A 14,812-nucleotide genomic window follows, 5' to 3' on the forward strand; every position below is an offset into this window, starting at 1 on the left:
TATAAAAATGTTATGAAGTTTACTTACAAAAATCTCGAGGGACAGGGTTTCTAAGTGAAGGTCTTAGTGCAAAGTAAGCTGTTGCAGATACAAAGTTGGGATGATGTTCCTCTGCTTTTCAGGTTTAGAAATAAAGTAAACTTGATGAATCTTTAGCCTGTTGACTAAGAGGAGGTTAAGTGGTCATATCTATTTTGCATTTCACTTCTGTATTTCTAACTTGGGGAGGAAGGAACATGGAGAGGACAGTATTGAGACACCTCCTGTAGTATTTTTAATGTGACTGCTCTGCATCACTCATCTCCAAGGTGAGAATTTCTAATATATCAGTATTGCTATTCCTGTTTTATGAGTAGTCATCTGAGATCATAAAGATCATGATCAACTTGTGTGCGCAGGCTGTGGCAAAGCGAGGAGGAGAACTGAAGTGCTCTCACTAGTTTTGTTTCTCATACCAGTGAGAGAATAACTCAGCATGAATTTACAAAGCCATATTCCAGAGGCTTTGCCTGTCTGAAATTAACAGCAATTTGCATCAGTAATAATGAAGAGATCGTGCTGCTTTTCTACAAATGTCCCATATTTATGTAGATATGTAGGTACAAGTATTAATCATTTCCTTGCACCTGTAGCAGTTATTTTTAAGAGAATATGATTCAATATAATCTTCAATTGAATATAATCTTCAGGGGTTTAAAAGCTCACCTTGCTTGCTGGACTTAAAGTTTTATAAGAAGTTTGTTAAGCTTGCAAACATAAAGCTTCTTATGTATTATAACTTCAAGCATTTCTAAATTGTGTTACTTCAGCATTATAGTGTAGAGCCGTAAAAACAGGATATGTCTTGTTTTGTATCCTTAAACAAGAAATACAGATCTTTTTTGACATATTGGAGGCAGCAGCTAAGTTTCTTACACGTGTCATGGGCTGGGCGCAGAGCAGAGATCAGCTCTACTGGAAAAATACAGACTTGAAAATTAGGGGTCAGCCATCCAGTCCTTGCTTTATTGTAGGGTAAGTGTGTCTTAACCACTCGTGATAGATGTTCATCTAAACTGTTCTTAAAATCGTCTTCTGTGTTGAATCCCTACAGCTGTCTCAGTTCTCTTGCGAAGCAGAGTTTCCGGAGACAATGAAGTGTACCAGAAGGAGTGGTTTGGGCAACTAGAAACCAGGTCATCTTATATAGTAGAGCAAAAAAAGCACCTATGGGGAGATGCCAAACTGAAATGAATAATTTCAGTATTAGGAACCTGAATCATGTCTATAGGCAGATCGTGTTAATTAAAAATTCAATAGTCTGATCTGCTGTTTTCACCAATTTTAAAGCTAATTACTTAATAATTTTCCTGAGAAAAATAAAAGAAAGGTCTTTTTCTAATAACCTTTCATTAGGAAAGGTTGACATCCAATATATTCATTTACCTGTAAGGTAAGTGCTGACATAGTATTAAAATAGCTCTAGTTCTCCTGACAACTGGAATAATTTTTCTCATTTTAGTGTACCTGATAGGTTTGATAATTCTTGACTCTTGAAAATTACACTTTCTCACTTAGGAATACAAAACAGATTTTTGGAAGGCAGAAGGAGGCTAAGGCTGAATTCAACCAAAAGTGCTAAAATTTGAGCCTTCATGGAAGGTTTGTCTTTTATTAATAGTAGGAGTTAGATTTACTTGAAAAGTTACAACTCTAGGGAATTTAGACTCAGCTGACTTGGAAGCAAATGTTATTAGCAAAAGGCATTGATGACTCAAAACCATAATTCTTTTCTATTTTTCGTGGTGGTGTTTGTGAGCTGCTTTAATAGCCACTGAAACCATCATCTCCAACAGAAACTGTGGTGATCTTACAGTTTGCATGCTCACTAAGCTTGCTGCACTGGGTAAAATTGAGGTACAATGGCTGAAGCAATATTCAGAATTAATTTCTATTTGATGTGATAAAAATATGTGACTCAGTAATTTGTAAAGCATATGTAAGCAGAAAGGCATTCTAACACCATGTCACTTTTGAAAGCGTGCTAACAAGGATTCTTTCTTTTATAACTTGTTCTGTGGCATAGGCTATTTTTCACGTTAGAAGCAGTTGCAGAACTCAGTAGCCCTGATGTATATGTTTTTGATGAGAGGTATATGGACCTATAAGCTAGTTATTATTTAGCTAGTTGGCATATGAGATTCATGCTACTCATCCAAGCCATATCTCTAAATCTGCACGACCACTATTGAATGCTAGAATTAGATAAATAAAATATTGTTTAAAAAGAGACAAAACAAGAAGAGAAGCTGGTTCCAACATGCAGGGCTCCCTAACACTCGGAGACAGTTCTGAGTTCCAAACTCACATCCATTTTACAACGTTTGGCTTTCAGAAATAGAGCACATTTACTGGTTTCTTTATGTCAAAGCCTTTCACTAGCTTCAGTGGACTGAAACAGCTTTGTTGTAGGATCCAAGCTCAAAAATACATAACTCAGATAATTCTGCGATAAGTGTAAGGAGTCTGTGAACTGAGTCAGAATACTGGAAGAGGCATAGGCCTGCTAATAATTCTTCTCACTTTTATTCTTTACATCTTTTATCATAATAAAAATGTCTACTGTAATACTACTGGAAATGACATTAGAGCGTTGACCAACACAGCTTCTTCTTTGAATGGTTCACTATAACTGTGGATTTATTGCTTCTGGAAAATAAGGGTTTTCAGGGTGTGTCAAGGAGTCTGTTCAGAGATTACATGCAGCATACATTTAAGTATGCACAGTCTGCTTCCAAAGAAATAATTTACAGGACATTTTTTAAGAATGTAGAAAAAGTGCATCATTTACTATGATGGCTTGAAAATGTGAAATGTAGTGAATGTTGTGCTCAAAGGAGAAGATGGATCCCTCACTCTTAGGTTGACTTCCCAGCTCTGCCACTCAGTACAACACTGACCAGGTGATTTTAAGTTTTCTGTACCTCGTTTTCCAATTTATGTGGTTAAGGACTAATTTAAACTCTAGTGAGATGATTCCTTACTTCATTGAGGCATGAACTTTGAGATCCTCTGTTGCATTAATCAATTTGAAATGAAATCACATATTTTTTATGAAACATTACTTGTCTGCATGTGGCTGATAGGTCTGCATTTCATGGACAGCTCTATAGGTATGTCAACTGCCATTCTCAACCATTTTTCCTTTCTTTGCTGCCCATCTTTGCAGCTTCTTCTGCTTTTGTTTTTTTGTTAGTGCCATGATATTGTTGTAGACCCGTTAACATAGAAAATGAAAAAACAAACAACTTATTAAAAACTACTTAACAGTTGGTATTCAGAGCATTTTTTGCCATTTCAAGACACTGCCAATATAATATCTGTTTCATTATCTGCAAGTGTAAGTGCTGCTAACAGATAATTTGGAATCTGAAATTGAAACCATGCTATTGTAGCTCTCTCAATTAAAGATAGTCAAGATAGAAAAGCTGTTATGGTACTTGTCTGCTGGAATTATGTGTCATCTGTGCCGTCCTGTTGCATTCATGAAGTGGTGGAAAATATTTCAGCGGTATGTGCAGATCCTTCCCACACCTATCTTTTACTGAGAATAGTGTTATACCACGACAAAAACATGAAGTAAGCAGCTGAGCTTTTAACAAATACTGGCAGTTTGAATTACAGGTAACACTACCACCCAGTGCTTATTAATAGCCTTGTTATCAATGATACCTTTAGATTTGTGTGACTGTTATAGATATTTTCTGTGGTTTTCTGATATTTATAGTATCCATTGTAATAACGTAAAAATGGATTAATCTCCATGTTGTTTGGGAATATGGGGCACAAAATCAAACACTGCTATACACTTTAGCCTGAAAGCACTACCAACTCTTTACCTATTCCACTCCATGTTTAGAATATATGTAACCTCAGAACTATCCTGTTCAGCTGCTGAACAGAAGAGATTTCCCCCATGTTTTAAAAGCTGACTTTTTCCTGGGCTGGAAGCCAGAGCACTCAGCCAGAAAGGTCTTGTATCTTGTCTTCAATAATGCATGCTGAAGAACTATCAAATGCTGCATTTCAACCACAGCAAATATGGTAGTGCACAGGGGAAAGAGAAACTTGTAGATGGTCACAGCTTGAGGCAGAGAGAACTTAAAAGGCGGTGCATTGGGCTGTAGTAACTTTCTTTAAAGAATGAGAAGATGCTTCTTAGAGTACAGATGCTGTTCTCTAAATCCTGTTCTATGCATTTAATTTTTTATATGAGCTCTCTTGTCTGTGACCTGGAGTTTATTGGACTACTTTATTATATAAAACAATAGTAATAAAAATTTGCGATCAGTGAATTTAGATTGAAATTACCCCTTTAGTTCACCTTTCTGATGATTTTTTTTTTATATCTTGGTTGCATACAAGATGCAACTGAAAAAAGCACAGGGAGCTTTATATTTGCCTAATTGACTCTCTACTATATTTGATTAGTAAAGAGCAATCACAGAAATAAAGGGTTAGAGGGATTAGAAGTTCGCAGATGCTCCATAGAAACAGGTTGATAGCCTTCTTAATTCAAATATAAAGGACGAATTCTTACATACTGATTGAAAGAGCAAGCAGATTGCATCCATATAAAAAAGTAAAGTTAAAGTTTGATTTAAAAGGTAGCATTGCAACAAATGTTCATCTTGAATGGCACTATTATTATTATTATTAACTGTATTAAGAGCAGTTATCTCATCTGATCTATATGTTTTTATTTTATAGGACCATGGGTCACTAGGAATAGCAGCATAGATAGTGGAGAAGCAGAAGTTGGCCGCAGGGTCACCCAAGAAGTGCCCCCTGGAGTATTTTGGCGGTCTCAGATCCATATCAGCCAACCACAGTTCCTGAAGTTCAACATATCCTTAGGGAAGGATGCTCTTTTTGGTGTTTATATAAGAAGAGGCCTCCCACCATCACATGCCCAGGTATTTTATGAATGTGTGTTGGTGTTAAATGTCAAAATGTAAAAGCTTGTAGCATCTGTGTTAGATTTATGTTTGAGCTTATGGAGCTTAAGGTTATGGATTCCATGCAGTATCATGGAAATTACTTAATTTGTGATATTTGATTGAAAGCCATGATTTTAAGATACCTAGCGTATTACATATCTTAACAGTACATTGTTAAAAGGAATAACCAGGGATAATGTTCTTGTCAGTCAGTTTTTTAAAATAGCTCTTTCAGTTTGTTAGTCACGGTTTTCTGGTGAAATCTTGGCATCAACTGGGATAAACTTATCCAGTTTGACCAGTATACCGGTCAAAAGTACACCAGGAGGGATGATGGTCAGACTTACAGTATGAAAGCATTGTAGACAATGGGAATGCATTTAAAGCTAGATTTGATAACACAGATATATCTTTCCTTACTTTATAGAAGTTTTTGACACCTCAGCCTGTTGGCAGGAATAGCATTGCTGGGATATGTAACAGATTGGTATTGCTGCTACTCAGCAGCAGAGAGCAGAATATAGTGGTCACGGGTTTGAGAGGCTTGATTTTACTATTTTTTCCTCAGTGGCGATGGCTAGTATATTATCTCGCTTGAAAGCTGGGCAAGTCTTGCAGTTGAGAAACCCAATTCTTGTTGATTTCTAACCTGTTACAATGATGAAAAACTCACCAACTCCAGGTTTTTACAGTAACCCTGTAATACAGAGCTAAGGGCTGTAGATAAAAATAGCTTTAAAGTTAGTGAGACCAAATTTAAGTATCTTTTTCCTCTAGGCTGTGTATCGGGTGCTTGGATTTCTTTGGAGTTAGAAGATAAAGCCATATTTTATTGAACAGAGATAGGTCTTTTTTTTTCTTTTCTTTTCTTTTTTTTAAACCATATTTAAAGCCCCTAAATGTGAATGGAAAGATTCATGTTTACTTAGATTAGAATTGTAATGAGAAATAATATTTTGCTGTTTCACACGCTAAAAGAAAAGAGCCTCCATTCTTTAGTGAGCAAGTAAAGGAGAAATGGCAACCAGTTCTGTGAAGGAACCCTTCCTTCACGCATATTTTTGCTGCTGAAAATCAATTCTTTGTTCCAAAATTATCACGTAAAGTGCTTTGCTTGATACATGATTTCCGAAGAGCAGGCTTGGAACTCTAAGGTCCCTCTTGGGAAAGCTCCACTTGAACATTCCTAGATGCCTTGTCCCGATTTGCAAAGAATTGGTACAAATTTTTTTCATTTGGCGAAACAGATTGCAAGTATATACATGGTTAAAATGTATGATCTAAGTTAAAAGCCCAGAAGCTTCAACCTAACTACACTGCTATATATTGTCATACAGGGTGAGTATGTTTCTACTGCCAGCAAGGAGATATAAACGCTGAGCAAAATTTGTCCACACTCAGGTACAGTGAGCCAATGAAGTTTGCGTAGGAATCTACACTTACATTAACTGAGTTTTTGATCTACCTCCCGACATGAGGCAAAGATGTGGAATGAGCATGTATTGCCTCTTGTTCTTTGGCTCTCACTCTTGTCTATAGTCTGATTTAAGAACTAGGGTCTTTAACTAGAACTGGGAGGAAAGGAGAGAAGAGGTTTACGTGTGTTTATGACCTCTGTTCCTAAGAGTACTCTACTCCTAATGATGGGTTTATGACCTCTACTCCTGTGAACAGGTAGCTTTATGACTACCCAAACTCCATTGACTTCTTGTGATATGTTGTTTTAAAATGTTATGTGAGTTACTGAATGACTATGTCAGACCAGGTAGAAATAAAGACCAGCAGACCACAAATAAAGAAGCAGGGTAAGAAGTCAGTTCTTCATACAACAAAAGGATAACATTTTGCAGCATCCCAAAGTTTTGTACAAAGACTAGATAAATTGGGGAGGTTGTTGGACTGTTGCATCATTTTCAACTACTTTCAGAAATCCTTGCAGTATAAAAGATCTCTAGAGAGAATGTTTCCTAAGAGCATTTTGCTTTTGGCTCTCAGGCTTCAATATGTTGACTTGACAGCAAGATTATGTGTATGATTTTTAACTATTTCAGTGGGGTAATGGCATAATTCATTGAGCATGTCTCATTTAATTCAGAATTTTGGTGCTCACTCCCCCTGCCATGCAACCATGAAAAAAAAAAAAGAAGCAATTTAGTCCAGGAAAACAAACAAAAGTATAGATTGTAAAGTGAAGACAATGCCTTAGGGCAACCCAAGCTCCCTAGCAATCGTCAGATTTTGCTATAAATACATGTTAAGACTAAGGGATGATGGAGATATGCCCTTGTCTCTTGCAGGAAATCCATTTGGAAGTAACTGGTAGTATAAAATATTTATTTAATTCAAGCTGGACTTTAATTTCTATTCTGTTGTGATCAAGTGTATTTGTTCTAGGCTTCATTATGATGTTCTCATCTGAGAGGCTATGATCAGACAGAGTTCCTCTTCTTTTCCTTCACTACACCATACATGTACTGGATCTAAATTTCATGACCTTTATGTTAACTTAGATAATGAGAAGTAGCAACCATGAACTCCTCCTGAGCCTGATTCCTCCTCAGAGAACTTCTTTCCTAATCTTTAGTTAGAGGAAGCAATGCCAGCCCTCTTCCATCACTGGAGTTAATGAAATCCACCAGTACAGTTTGCAAAATTATTTCCCCGTATTCAGACAGGGTCCTTGCACTTTTCAATAGGATGATTCAGCAGCAGAATGCTGCATTTGTACCTAGCAATCAAAATCCAGCCACACTGCTACAAAGAGAAATAATTTTAGGGGAAAGAAAGCTGTTGCATATCTGACTTGGTGAAGAGAAGCCTTGTTCTGACAGAAAAAAAGCAGAATAATTTTGTATTAATGAAAATAGTCTGAAGTTGACACCAGATGATATTTTAAAATTGAAATTTAAAAACCTTGTTTCTGCAAGTTAGGGACATGAGCTATAAAGCAGTGAACAACTTCACTTGACAGTTCATCACTGATCAGTGCTGATATGTCAGGCCAAGTAAAATCCTTTGTGGGAACAAGTCAATAATCAGCAAATTAGGTACATGATTAACCTCAGACAACATGATGCAGTTCCTGTCTGCGAGCCCTGCTGAGATTTAACCTTCTCAGTATTACTGTTTAGCAAATATTCCAAATGCCTGGTTTAGTCAGTCAAACTGATGTAGCTGTAAACTTGTCTAGAAGCAGCCTTGTGCACCATGTGCATAGGGAAGGGCACTCCAGAGGAGAGGTAAAAATGCAGTTTTGAGTGGCAAGTGGATTAGAAACAGCAGTACATTGTTTTCAAGCAAGATTCTTCCAGCCTGTGTGGTACTACATACAAATAACAAAATACGCATTGCAGGCTTAAATGATCAATAGGAAATTAGTAGAAGATAGCCAAATGAATAAAAGTGGTAATGTATAGAAACAGTGGACATGCCAAACAATGTGTGAAACGAGTATGCAGAGATTACAGCAACTATGATATAGCAACATATTGGTAGAATATTCCAAATGATGGCATGAAAAAAGCAATCTTATAGAAGCATCACTACAATGCCTGGAGAAGGCAATGCACGGAGTTGTACTGCTTTTGTTTCCAGCAGTGTGTCTTATATTTATAAACTTTTCATAGGTCAGAATGAAAACTTTTTTCATGTAGAACTGGGACTGACTTTGTCTGAAATAACATGAATAGCTGAAGAGCTTCAGTTTTTCCTTGCTTAGCTGCAGCTCATACACATTTCAGTGCTCTCATCTCTCAGAAGTTCTGCGATGGTGATTGCACTGTTATTACTGAATATTGCGCTGCTTTGTATCAGCTGTGTTGTGTCACATTCAACACGCACATTCCAGTGTCAAAACAAACTGACTGGCTGTCAGTGTGGGTATCAGATGTTTCATGGTTGTATTTTAATGAATAATCTACAAACTGGATTTTATGAAGAACTAATTTTTTGTGTTTTCTTTTTAAAATAAGATCTCTGGGAAATCTTTCTTTTCAGTTCCTGATTTCAAACACTATTAGGGATTTTATGTGGGCATGCAAGTAGTTTCAAAGCTAAGAAAAAATAAAGATTATATAGTCTTTCTATGTTCCCAGTTTTGAACCCTTCAAGCTCTGTTTGCTTCTGCATGCTTTCAGAACTCGTTCAGTGCCTGTATCCAGCCTGGCTCAGTAGATCTTTACTCTATGGATGGCACTGTGCAGTGTAGACACCACTATGTATGTAAAGTTCCAAAACCATTTTGCTGTTTCCCCATGGTTGCTGGAAAAAGAAAGTAGCCATGTGTTCAAAATACGTAACAGGAGGATAAGAAACACTGAATGGAGAAATTCAAAAAACAAATTGCCTAAAAAAAGACATAACTTGAGATTTAGGCTTGTAAATGTAAATATTCAGCAGGGTTTGTGATGCCAAGTGTAGTAAAAGTAAACTCACTGAAGATGTTAATTTGGAATTTGTTTTGAGGAGCGGGCTGGCAAGGCACCTATTTCTATGGAGCTCTAATCATATTAAGTAGTCCCCTCTTACCTGCAAAACTGAACTCTGTGAGGATATAGTCATTTGTGAATTCTGGTGTATTTTGTTTCTGAGCAGGCTTTTGACATTTCTGTGAGACTTTCTGTCTCACAGACATTTCTGTCTCACAGACATTTCAAGCCTTGAAATATGAAGGAGCATAAAAAAAATGAGTCAGCCAAACTTCAGGTTACTTCAGAATCCTCATTTTCGTCGTTGACTTGGCTACTCCCTAACCTGTGTGATTTAGTTGTCTCTTCCCTAGCAGATGTGTGTGTTTGGTATTATACAGTTGCTTCCAAATGATCATGGAAACACCTGTATTCTTTTCCTATATGGATCTTGTAATCTATGCGTATTTGTCAATGGGTAGCTTTAAAGCAAGAATGGTATCTTCAGCAGAACATTTAAAAGTAATTTATCATGCAAATGTGGTAAATCAGAAGATCAGCATGGCAGCAAGAAGCAAAATGATTATCCATCTGACCATGTGAAGAAATCTTATCTAGTTATGATTTCACAGTACCCCTTTAGTGACCCTTCAGTCAGGGATTTTACATTTTGTGGTACATATGCCCAGTACATGCTGACTGGCAGATACATCATCTTCCTGCTGAGGAATCCAAAAGGGATAAAGATTTATTTTTATATTTTATATCACTTTACACTGGTACTTCACAAGTGGTAAACTTATTCAGGTTTAGTAGTTATGCTTTTTCCTGAGCATGAAATAGTTCTTCATGGTTTGACTAAAGAGGAGTAATACCAGCCTATATAGTGTGTAATTAAAATTGTAGCCTTACGGAGAGCCGTGTTAAGTGACCGGCTCTCACTAGGTCGCACCCATCATTGTGAAAAGAGATTGTGTAGCTAAAACTACTTCAAGCAATTTCAGCCTGAGTACTCTTCCCCTTCGATCTTACCGACTGCTGAGCCTTTTCTACTATATGAGGTAGAATCAGCATCAAACAGAGGGGAGGCAGAGGAACCTGCCAGCACAAGCAGAGCCGAACAGCATGATGCCAGTGAGAAATGTCAGCTTTTATTGCTGCTTCCTTAGTTGACCCTTTGTGAGCAATTGTTCTGAGGAGCAAAATTTCTTTTTTTCCCAAGGTGTTGTCCCAGTAATAAAGTTTTCCAAGGAGGTGATGAGTCTGTCCTTAACCTCTGACTGTTGGACTATAGGTTTTGGTAATGCTTCCAAATGTCAGTGGTTTAAGAGGTTGATGTATGTGTGTTTGACATCTCTGATGCTCTGAAAGTTACTGACATGCCAGAATTCTCTAAATCTCTGTTGTGCATTGGTCTAAACATACTAATTTAGCTGAATTACCCTCTCCTGCCAAAATCCCATATAAAAAAGTGTGTGAGTGAATGACAGCCTGATCCAAACAGTTTGGTGAAACTTGTTATTTCGTTCCTACTGTTCCCCAAGACTCGAGGCACTGGAGAGAATGGATACTGTACTGCTTTTGACAGTAGCTTTGGACTAATAGACCTAGGTTCAAATTCCCACTCTATCATGGATTTCCTTTATGTCTTTGTACTGGTATCAAAATTCCACACATTTAAAACTAAGGTAATAGTATTTCCTTACTTTGCCCTTTCTTTTAAGGTTACATATATCAAGGACTCTATATTGCTCATATGCAACTGTTACAGAATTTCAAATAGGTCAGATTTTACTACCCCAATTTTAGATAGATGTACCTCATGTCACTGAAGGGTTAATGTCATTCTCTCTCCTACTAGTAGGGAGAATCTTCTTTATTTTATTGTGCATCATTAATTATTTGCTAGAACGCACTGTTAATTGCATTCAGTGTACAAGACAGCCCTCTATGGATGTGTGGCCTGTTTAGGATGCAGGATTGCAGTTTCCTTTTTAAACAAAAAGGAAAACAAGGTGTGTGTTTCCTTAGAGCTGTCGTAAGCCCAGGCTGGAGATAACAGGGGGAAATGTAATAAAACCACTGGCAAGCAAGCACGTACTGTTACAGTATTTTATTGAACACATACGTCTTTCTTTAGACATGTCTATCTATCTCTATCTACTCCTAGATAGATAAATGTGTCTAAAACAAGATGTGTTTTCATAGGGGACTTGTTATATAGCTATCAAAAGATTAGATATATTGTTTTTGTTGTTTCTTAAGGACTTGCCTTAGATAGGGGCTGTGAGAGCCAGTGAGTTGAGCATAGCGTCAACTTGAGAGCTCCAGATTCACAGACATTAAAGACAGAAAAAAGCCTATTAGGACAGCTAGTCCAGCTGCTTTGCTATGCAGAGTTGTTCCCTGTTGTAGATTAACTAATATTTCTTCCAGTCTTGTTTAATTGTGTGATGCAGTGGCATCTCCACTGGGAGGCTATTACTGAGCCTAATAGATGGGAAGCTTTTCTGACACTCATCTTAAATTTCTTTCTTTTTTTATCGTTTCATGCCATTAATGGTGCCATCCCTCTTATACTCTAAATAATCACTTGCTCTGTTTGATCCCCTTTTCAAAGATTTATGTAATGTTCTACCTTACTTGGAAATCATCCAACCAGAAATTCTCAGTTTTCCTTCAGCCACTTGAATTGTGTTATTCCTTTCCATGCTCCCTCTGGTTTTTGTATCCCACTTGCTCCATTTGGCCCTGGTTGTTCTGCATACCCAGGTAAGCAAACTGCTCTGTGATGTAAAGCTTTTACAGTGTATTCTTATTAGGTACTGAGTTACCTTGCATTAGACAAACACATTTTCTGTTTGTGTTGTTTCTGTTTGTTTTCACACTATGGGGGTTCCATTCAATTGTGTGTCTGGAAGGAAACCTCAGGCTTCTGTTCCTCTAGCAGCAACAATTTACTGCAGGTGATTGCTTAGGAAGGGGTGGATCTCCTATATATTGAAGGTTCCCAGCCTTGAAAGCCATGTAGGAACCTAAAAACTTTTGTGATCAGTCAAATCATTGGTTTCAGCTTCTGTCTCAAAACTCACCCTGTGAAGAAATACAGTTTGTACATTTTTGATCATCTATGTGGAGCAAAGTTGCATAATTTTGTATCATTATTTCAGAAGGGATAAGAGTCCAGAATCACTGTATGTTCCATGGTTGACTAGTAAATACTAGTTTCACACTGACATATTTTCCAGAAATGCTGTTTTATGACAGGGTAGAACACAAAACATAGTGTGAGATTGTGAGCTGCAATATTCTGTATTCAGCTCTGTTTGGGTTTTTTTGTTGTTTTGTTTTGTTTTGTTTATTTTTTGCCCTGCAGTATGATTTCATGGAACGCTTGGATGGGAAAGAGAAATGGAGTGTGGTGGAGTCCCCGCGGGAACGTCGAAGTATTCAGACCCTCGTTCAGAATGAGGCTGTGTTTGTTCAATACTTGGATGTGGGGTTGTGGCACCTGGCATTTTACAATGATGGCAAGGACAAAGAAGTGGTCTCTTTCAGTACAGTTGTCTTGGGTAGGTATCTCCACAAGCTGAGCATTTCTCCTCTGTATTTATTTCCTTACCTAAAGTCATAATACTTTTTTGCAGTTTTCAGTATTCAGCCCGAGTATCCTTGATGCTATGTAGTGCGCATTTTTGTCTGTTGAGAATCTAGTTGAGTCTGTTAGTTAGCCATACGCTGTCTTAGAGCTACCACTCATCTAATACTGTGCCGTGCCCTCAACACAGTGGCATTAAGAGCAGAAGAACATCTAGCCTATGATCTGAGGCTAACATTAGGAGAGAAGCTTGCAGTTTTGTTAGAAGACTAGGGTTCCATTTAGTCAGCTGAAAACTAAACTAAGCTTTATCAGAAGATTTGTTGAACTGACGAAGCATTTGAGCTTTACTGAATATTATTGTCACAGTGACCTCACAGACCCTGAGATGGGTACCTGTTATTCCATCCTGGCTGGTTGAAGAGTTAAATGGCACTGCTGGGTTTTGAATCTTCTGTATTGTGTAATTCCTGTTTGTCTAGGAAAAGAAAAACTGCAACCTACAAACTCAAAGTGAGTTTATAAGTTTGATAAAAATAGTGGAGGTCTTCTGCAGCCTTGCCTGATTCATGATGTGAAGCTTAATTTTTCCTTTTGCATTAGTACAGAATTCAGTTTGTTGGCTTAAGTCCCAATGGGTGTAGAAGGATAGCTAACACTATGATGTCATTAAGTATGCATATAATTGTTTCTGTTAACCTCAGTTAAGGTGAGAAAATGATTCTTCCTCCATAGATTGATTATATGGGGTTTTGTAAGGGGTACTAGGTGCTATGCATATTTATGGACATATCTGCCTATTTTCCTGTAGAAAGCTTTTTCTGCTTCTCCAAAAACAACAGGAATATTTGTGCTTGGTGTCTTGGTGTGCCCCTACTGTGCTTCTTACAAAACCTTGAGATGCAATAAGCTGTCCTTAAAAGACTTGCCTTGTCTAGGCTACAGCTTTCAAGAGCGTCGAAGGTCTAATAGTCAGGTAGACTACTTGATAGTGCAATGATAGTAATTGGATTGAAATGTAGAGAAAAATTTAGTTTTTATCCAGTTCAGAGGTTCTTCTACACACACCTGGTATCATGTTTCATAATCAAAGGGTCTGGGAGAGCCAAAAGTTTCTCTGACATGGAAAAGGGTAAAGAATAACAGAAATTATGTTAACTGACAGACAACATTAAATTTAGCATAATTTTGAATACACAGGAAGGGCTTTCATGTGCGATGAAACAAAATAATGAATAACTCTATAGACAAGTTTCTTCATCAGACAAATTGATATTTTTGAGCATTACATGTTTCAATTTTTTGTTCACTGAATCATTTCAAGAGGCCAAGCTAGTAACATCTCCTTGAGAATTTGCTTACTGTTTCTTTTTTATTTAGTATCCTGCAACTGTGAAATTAGATTTAAAGTTATGCTTGAATCTTTTTCCTCTTTTCAGTTTAATTTGACAGGAAAATACTCTGTATGCTTCTGCTAGTTCCAAATCCAAAATTCCTTTTCTGTGTTGTACAGCTGCTGCTGTTTGTTTGGTGTCTGGGATTGACAAAGCCTTTTACTTTGGCACCACAGGTCCCACAACAAAAAGGAGTAATAGTGAAAAGTAACAACATTCCAGTTAGACTTTTATTAAAGTAATTTAGTGTAGAAAATATATTCTTCCAAAATCCAACAGCTTTCAAATGAAAGTGATTTTAAGAATTAATTTCATAATTGGTATTTAATTTCCAGGTTGTTGTTATGAATTGTCCAAACAATAGCATAGAAGTGGTGGAAAGCTAAGATTTTGTTACTAGACTGGTGTGCTTACTCTTCACAAATTATTGAAGTA

At 37.2% G+C, this 14,812-nt stretch overlaps 1 protein-coding gene across 1 annotated transcript in view; it reads left to right on the forward strand.

The window, feature by feature from the left end:
- The window catches only part of TENM2 (teneurin transmembrane protein 2), a 544,540-nt gene that overhangs the window by 417,474 nt on the left and 112,254 nt on the right, over positions 1 to 14,812 (forward strand). The window contains exons 8-9 of the mRNA XM_067304576.1: positions 4,750 to 4,955; positions 12,762 to 12,957. Of these exons, the coding sequence (XP_067160677.1) occupies positions 4,750 to 4,955; positions 12,762 to 12,957 (402 nt within the window). The remainder of the gene's footprint in view (positions 1 to 4,749; positions 4,956 to 12,761; positions 12,958 to 14,812) is intronic.

The sequence above is a fragment of the Apteryx mantelli genome, chromosome 14 (assembly GCF_036417845.1).
Source record: "Apteryx mantelli isolate bAptMan1 chromosome 14, bAptMan1.hap1, whole genome shotgun sequence".
NCBI lineage: Eukaryota > Metazoa > Chordata > Aves > Apterygiformes > Apterygidae > Apteryx > Apteryx mantelli.